General features: G+C 51.5%; 1 protein-coding gene across 1 annotated transcript; it reads left to right on the top strand.

Moving 5' to 3' along the window:
* The first annotated feature begins 3634 nt into the window (after nt 1-3634).
* On the top strand, nt 3635-8191 carry GDF5 (growth differentiation factor 5). Its single transcript, XM_005879765.2, has 2 exons — nt 3635-4596; nt 6740-8191. Exons 1-2 carry the CDS (start codon nt 3972-3974, stop codon nt 7612-7614), a joined length of 1500 nt encoding a protein of 499 aa, XP_005879827.1. The 5' UTR covers nt 3635-3971; the 3' UTR covers nt 7615-8191.

An 8191-nucleotide genomic window follows, 5' to 3' on the forward strand; every position in this document is an offset into this window, starting at 1 on the left:
GTTGGGACTGAAGCGCTGCCAGCGGCAGCATCTGGTTGCAATTACCAGAGGGGACTGAAGTGATTAGTCACCTTTATAGTGAGAGCCAGGCCGGTCTCCTGGGCTCCTCCCTGGAGAGGGCCTTCTAAGTAAGCTCCGAGTCCCCTCTCCCTGCTCCCACCCCACTCTGGGGTCCCCTGGTCTTCAAACAATAGCCCCTGATCTGAGTCCTCCATGTCCCAAAGTCCCAGCTCATTGGATGAGACCTTGACCGAAAGCCAAGAATACCGCAATTGCCCCACTACCCTTTTACTTCTTGTGTTTCTAGAGGCCAGGTTGGGATTCCTTGGTAAAAAATGTGTCAAGGCAGGAATTAGGCTCAAAAAGTAATTTAACCTTTCTGAACTTCAATTTCTTTATCTGCAAAATGTGGGACTAACAATATCTTCATCCTAAGGTAAAAATGCTGTGGGATACCAGGACCCAAGTCTAGTTTACTAGAGTACGTGCTCAGTAAATAGTAGCTGTTATTAATGTTTCCCAGGCGCTAGGCTAATCACTTTTTATGATTCATTTCACTGAATCCCCATAAAAGCCCTGTGAGTAGGTACTGTCATGATCCCTGTTCAGAGTTTCAGACAGGTTTAGAGGTTTCCAAAGATCACACAATGCACTAACCAGGGGTTCTCAACCTTCCTAATGCCCCGACCCTTTAATACAGTTCCTCATGTTGTGGTGACCCCCAGCCATAAAATTATTTTCGTTGCTATTTCATAACTGTAATTTTGCTACTGTTATGAATCGTAATGTAAATATCTGATATGCAGGATGTATTTTCATTGTTCTCGACCCACAGGTTGAGAACCGCTGCAAACCATACAGCAGAACTGGAATTCGAAACCGGGCCTCTTGTTTTGGAGCCCTTGCTCTTTATCAAACCAGGTGCAGGGGCATATTGGTGCTTGATTCATTCATCCTTTCATTTATTCACTCACTCGACCTTACAAAGTTCCTAGTCAGTGGCAAGACAGAATCCCTCTCTTTAAGGAATGCAGAGTCCAGCAGGGAAGGCAGGGTGCGTCTACAAATAACTACATCTTAAAGCAGAAAATGATGGCTTTCATATATAAGGCCAGTTAGAGATTTATTCATCCATACAACACATACTGAGAATATGCTATGTGCTGGGCCTTGTGCCCAGTGCTGGGAATAATTGAAAGATAAATATACTACAGTCTAGTCATAATCTAATGAGGGAGACAGATATGTAAATAAATTATTACAGTTATGAGGAATTAAGTTATGATTTAAAAAAAAATATGGCCCTAGCTGGCTTGGCTCAGTGGATAGAGTGTCGGCCTGCGGACTGAAGGGTCCTGGGTTTGATTCCGGTCAAGGGCACATGCCCCGGGTTGCGGTAGGGGGTGTGCAGGAGGCAGCCGATCAATGATTCTCTCTCGTCATTGATGTTTCCATCTCTCTCTCCCTCTCCCTTCCTCTCTGAAATCAATAAAAATATATTTAAAATATGAAAAAAGTACCCAGAGTGGAAGAAATGAACTGTGTTTGAGACAGGGGGCAGGGGCAGAACTGGATATCTTTGAGCTACCAAAGTGGAAAGGAGCACAGAAAATGTGCGAAGGCAAATCGGCAGTGTGTGTTTTCTGGCGGATGAGGGAAGGCTTCTTGGAGGGGAGGGCACGTGAGTTGGCACTTTTCATTGGGTATGTTTTAGAGAGAGGGAGGGTTGGAACAGAGATATCCTCAAGGCATGGAAGCCAGTCATAAGGGACTTATAGTAGGACAGACAGTGAGGAGGGTGAGGACAGGGAAGCAGTGGGAATGGAGAGGAGGGAGGAATGCCAGAGATGACTGCGTAAGTGGGGACAAGTCAAAAGGGAAGCCAAGTGTGAATCTGGGAAATAGGAGGGATCGTCTTCCTCAAAGCTTCCCCAAAGAGTGCCTGGTGGTGCATTGGTCCTTTGAGATGGGGTGGGGGAGCTCTACCGGGCTTCTGACCTAGAAGCACCAAATGAAGCTTGAAATGGCCAAGTTCTGCTGCTGCGCTCTGAAGATCTGCAAGGATCCAGGAGCATCACAGCGAAAGGGCTGGTCAGGCACCTGGATACCCCAGCTGTGAGTTTCACCTTCCATTCATCAAACACTGGGCTGCTTCTACTGTGTGTCAGCTTGTGCTGGAAAACCAGTCTGGTGACCTAGACCAGTGATGGCGAACCTATGACACGCGTGTCAGAGGTGACACGCGAACTCATTTTTTTTGGTTGATTTTTCTTTGTTAAATGGCATTTAAATATATAAAATAAACATCAAAAATATAAGTCTTTGTTTTACTATGGTTGCAAATATCAAAAAATTTCTATATGTGACATGGCACCAGAGTTAAGTTAGGGTTTTTCAAAATGCTGACACGCCGAGCTCAAAAGGTTCGCCATCACTGCCTTAGAGTGTGAACAGCTCTCTGTTAGGCAGGCTCCAAGGATCTCAGATTAAGAAGGAAGCTTGCCTGACTGCTGCTTCTACCCCTGCTACACCTCTTACACTGTGACAAGTGTTGTAGGGAAATGTACAAGAAGAGGTCATTGGCTTTGTCTGGGGATCCGGGAAGGCTTCCCAGAGGAGGTGAATTTTCAGGGTGAATTTCTCAGGATGAGGAGGACTTCCTCCAGTTGTGGAAGTGAAAGGAGGATATGCCAGGTGAAGGGAACAGCGTTCCCACATGAGTCCAGCTGGAATTCAGACTTCTCCCAGAGCTACCAGAAACCCATCATGTGGGAAGTCATTTTTCCAGCCTCCTGCAGGGGCCGCTGCTGCCCCAGGCTGGGTCTGCCGCCTCTGGACTCAACCAGTCCTTTCCAACAAAACTGTCTTTCCTGAGGTGGTAGTGAGGCACACCCTGGACATACCTCTCTCCAAGGAGTGGGCTCCCGGGTGGCAGTGCCCTCCAATGCCTGAAGAGATCATCTGAATCCAGTCAGTGGCGTTTGGGGGAGGGGTGTGGTGGGTACTGATAATTTTCTGTCTCTAGGTCACCACAAGTTTATTAAAATAAAAGAAACTGTGGGTAAATGCTGCCATCTGTGCTGCCCCCCAACAACAAATCAGGCCCCAGACTAGACGCAGGAGTTGAAACTGCTTTAAAAACACCCCAAGGACTGAGCTGAAAACCCACACTCCCCATGTTTGGGGGCTTAAGATCCTTGAGCTCATTCCTCAGCATCGCTCCTCAGGAGGGTGGGGTGGGCTGCCCTGTGAGGTGGAGGTGAAGACCCCTGAGTCTGTTCCATGGACTGAGGGGCCCCCTAAGCCTAGAGTCACGCTTCGGGGCTCTGTGCCAAGAGCCCCCGTGAGCCATGGCCTCGAAAGGGCAGCGGTGATTTTTTTCACATAAATATATCGCACTTAAATGAGTTTAGACAGCATGACATCAGAGAGTAATTAAATTGGTTTGGGTTGAAATTCCGTTTCCAATTCCTGAGTTCAGGTTTGTAAAAGATTTTTCTGAGCACCTGCAGGCGTGTGTGTGTGTGTGTGTGTGTGTGTGAAGTATTTTCACTGGAAAGGATTCAAAACTTAAAAAAAAAAAAAACTGGAGCACACAGGCAGCATTACGCCATTCTTCCTTCTTGGAAAAATCCCTCAGCCTTATACAAGCCTCCTTCAAGCCCTCAGTCAGTTGTGCAGGAGAAAGGGGGCGGTCGGCTTTCTCCTTTCAAGAACGAGTTATTTTCAGCTGCTGACTGGAGACGGTGCACGTCTGGATACGAGAGCATTTCCACTATGGGACTGGATACAAACACACACCCGGCAGACTTAAAGAGTCTCAGACTGAGGAGAAAGCCTTTCCTGCTGCTGCTACTGCTGCTGCCGCTGCTTTTGAGGGTCCACTCCTTTCATGGTTTTTCCTGCCAAACCAGAGGCACCTTCGCTGCTGCCGCCGTTCTCTTTGGTGTCATTCAGCGGCTGGCCAGAGGATGAGACTCTCCAAATTCCTCACTTTTTTGCTTTGGCACCTGGCTTGGCTGGACCTGGAATTTATCTGCACTGTTGTGGGGGCCCCTGACTTGGGCCAGAGACCCCAGGGGACCAGGCCAGGATTGGCCAAAGCAGAAGCCAAAGAGAGGCCCCCTCTGGCCCGGAATATATTCAGGCCAGGGGGTCACAGCTATGGTGGGGGAGCCACCAATGCCAGGGCAAAGGGGGGCACCGGGCAGGCAGGAGGCCTGACACAGCCCAAGAAGGATGATCCCAAAAAGCTGGCCCCCAGATCGGGTGGCCCTGAACCCAAGCCAGGACACCCTCCCCAGACAAGGCAGGCTGCAACGCGGACTGTGACCCCAAAAGGACAGCTTCCTGGGGGTAAGGTATCCCCAAAGGCAGGAGCTGTCCCCAGCCCCTTCCTGCTGAAGAAGGCCAGGGAGCCTGGGGCCCCTCGAGAGCCCAAGGAGCCGTTCCGCCCGCCCCCCATCACGCCCCACGAGTACATGCTCTCGCTGTACAGGACGCTGTCCGATGCTGACAGGAAGGGAAGCAACAGCAGCGTGAAGTTGGAGGCTGGCCTGGCCAACACCATCACCAGCTTTATTGACAAAGGGCAAGGTGAGGGGGCGGGGTGGCCGGGGCACGGCTCCGAGGGAGGGGCACCTGCATGCGTGGAGGGGCCTTTCAGAGCCCTGGCACTGCACTGGTGGGAGACCGAGTGTGCACCTGGCCTGGGCTGGTATCTGGGACGATTTCACACAGGTTCCGGGTTGCTGGCAGGTCCGAGTTGGAGGCACCTGGGGAGTCACCAAGCCCAGTTCCTGCAAGGTGCAGAGGGGATGACTAAAGGCCAGAGAGGAGACAAGACCTGCCAGCTGGTGGCAGAGTTGGGGACCAGACTCTAAGACTCTTGATCACCAGGCCATGCTCTGTTCCTATGTGGACTGGCCAAACTTTGTAGGCTCCAGGGGTTTGTAAGTTTTCTCAGAAGGCAGGGGAATTAATCTCTAGCTACCCATGGCTCTGCAACTTTGCCCTCAGATTAGGGGGCAGAGGAGGTGGGAGAGGTGAAGACAGTAACTGAGGCATCTTAGAGTCTTGGAATGACACTCAGATATATGGGGTTTGGGAGTGGACAACAGACCTCGGGTTTAACAGTGTGACCTTGGGAAAGCTCCTTCTCCCTTCCGGGTCAGTTTCCCCGTCTGTATAACGATATGAGGGTTGGACTGGGTGATTTCTGAGAGCCCTTCAATATGAGACTTCATGTCCTGTCCTAAACAGATACTTTTTATCAGTAACCCAGGAGAATAACTGCTCTCCTCATTTCTCCCTCTGCCCATCTGGCATTACTGTCTTGGCTTTTCCTCTCAACTTGCTGTGTGATCTCAGCAAGTCTCTTCCCCTTTCAGGGCCTCAGTTTCCCCCTAAGTGTGATCGAAGCTCATACGCTCTGGTTCTGAGTCTTAGGACTTTGGCTGGCAGAGTGGGGGAGGGGTCAGCGAGTGGGAGAGGCTCCTCATTAGAGCTGGCCTGTGGGGGAATGACAGAGGGCGGGGGAGCCACAGAGGCAGCAGGTCTGGCTGAGGTGGGGGAGGTGACCTGGCTGCCTGCCCAGTCAGGGAAAGCTGTGACCCCTTGGGGGCTCATAAAGTAAGTCATTGTGCCCCCCAGCACTAAGGGAGCTCAGAGAGGGGGAGATGGGGAGTTTAAAGGCCTAATTAGTCACCTCCTAGAGCAATATATGAATGCTTTCCAATGGCAAATTTGTATTTAGAAAAGAGGGCATGCTGATTCAGACATACTACTGAGTTTCTTATACATACACACAGCCTTATATTTGTACATACATGCTGAATCACACACACACACACACACACACATATATATATGTGCACACACACCTTCTTACACATATACATTCATGGAATCTTCTTATACACACACACACACACACACACACACACACACGCCCTTTAAATTTTGACACAAGCCCAATCATACATACACCTGACATGTCACTTATATATGCCACCTTTTTACTCACATATGAACCCAGTCATACACACAAACTTCCACACACACACACTCATTCATCCAACAGGGTGAGACACATGCACAACAAAATATTAGACTGGGAAGCAGGGAAATTGGATTGTAGACCCCTTTTGTTATTAACTCACTGTGTGACTATAGTCAAGTCACTCCCCCTCTCTGTGCCACATCTGTAAAAAGAGACCACTAAGATCTTCTTTAAGGTGTAGTGGAAGCAGCTTCAGATTGAGCGTAAAAAGTTCTAGGCTAGTGTTTCAACTATGCTTTTTCCTAGCTGGTGACTCTGAGCAAGTCACCTAACTTCTCTGAGCCTCAGGTTCGCCCTCTGGGAAAACAGGAGTGATCACAACGCCCACCAAACCTATTTCACCAGTGAGATAGCATGTTAGATAACATCGGAGAGAGGTAGGTAGAAGGCAATCCGGAAGCTGGTGGATTTCTGATATGAACAGTGATTGACACAAATACCCAGAACCACTCAAATCACCCCAGCCACATCCACAGATAAACAACCCTTGGTAGGCTGTGTAGGACGCTGCTTATTCTGAAAAAGGCTCTCAGTGGTTGGGTCTTGGCCTCTCTCAGAGTGGGGGAGAGGTTAAAGAAAGCTCTCTAGAGGGGAGAGGGCCGTGGCCCTCCCCTGAGGCAGAGGTGACTGGCTTTCTTGATGAGGTTGCAGGGAATGACTTCTGGGTGTTCTCTCTAGATGACCGAGGTCCTGTGGTCAGGAAGCAGAGGTACGTGTTTGACATTAGTGCCCTGGAGAAGGATGGGCTGCTAGGGGCCGAGCTGCGGATCTTGCGGAAGAAGCCCTCAGACACAGCCAAGCCAGTGGCCCCCAGTAGCGGGCGGGCTGCCCAGCTGAAGCTGTCCAGCTGCCCCAGCGGCCGGCAGCCGGCAGCCTTGCTGGATGTGCGCTCAGTGCCAGGCCTGGACGGATCTGGCTGGGAGGTGTTCGACATCTGGAAGCTCTTCCGAAATTTTAAGAACTCGGCCCAGCTGTGCCTGGAGCTGGAGGCCTGGGAACGGGGCCGGGCTGTGGACCTCCGTGGCCTGGGCTTTGACCGGGCTGCCCGTCAGGTTCACGAGAAGGCCCTGTTCCTGGTGTTCGGCCGCACCAAGAAACGGGATCTGTTCTTTAACGAGATTAAGGCCCGCTCCGGCCAGGATGATAAGACCGTGTATGAGTACCTGTTCAGCCAGCGGCGAAAACGGAGGGCTCCGCTGGCCACACGCCAGGGCAAGCGGCCCAGCAAGAACCCCAAGGCCCGCTGCAGTCGGAAGGCGCTGCATGTCAATTTCAAGGACATGGGCTGGGATGACTGGATCATCGCACCCCTTGAGTATGAGGCCTTCCACTGTGAGGGGCTATGTGAGTTCCCCTTGCGCTCCCACCTGGAGCCCACGAACCATGCAGTCATCCAGACCCTGATGAACTCTATGGACCCCGAGTCCACGCCACCTACCTGCTGTGTGCCCACGCGGCTGAGTCCCATCAGCATCCTCTTCATCGACTCTGCCAACAACGTGGTCTATAAGCAGTATGAGGACATGGTGGTGGAGTCTTGCGGTTGCAGGTAGCAGCACTGGCCCTCTGTCTTCCTTGGTGGCACAACCCCAAGATGCTGGTCACAAGAGCCCCTCCTCGCACTTGTGGGATCACAGAGCAGTCAGGAAGCTGCAGCCAGGAGCATCTCTACAGCCTGCCTGAAAGGGGATTCCAACAGCCTCGCTCACCCTCAGAGTGGGACTTGGGCTACAGGCCCCTTTCGATCCACAGGCCCCGCTGTCTGGGATTTCTGCTCTTCTGCTGCTCTGACTGGCAGGGACATGCCCAGGGAGACAGAATCTGAATGGGACTGAGACCCAGCAGACCTGGTTTTCCAATGAGACTCAACCCACGAACCTCTCCTTTCCTGGGCCTCCTTGGACTCTGGACTCTCCAGGGAGTGCTCCTCTTGGGACAGCCGCGGGTGCTGCACCCTCCTGGAATCACATGGTGCCTGGTGACTTTCTGCCCCTGATGCAGATGCGATGCTGACTGGGCAGGGGCGGGGGAGAGGGGGAGAGGGCTTGGGCAGGGGTGAGGAATGTGGGGCTGTTAGACTGTTAGATTAAAATGTACATTGATGAGATAAAAAGCAAAGCTGTGCCTAAA

Source organism: Myotis brandtii, unplaced genomic scaffold, assembly GCF_000412655.1.
Source record: "Myotis brandtii unplaced genomic scaffold, ASM41265v1 scaffold61, whole genome shotgun sequence".
In the NCBI taxonomy this organism is placed as follows: domain Eukaryota; kingdom Metazoa; phylum Chordata; class Mammalia; order Chiroptera; family Vespertilionidae; genus Myotis; species Myotis brandtii.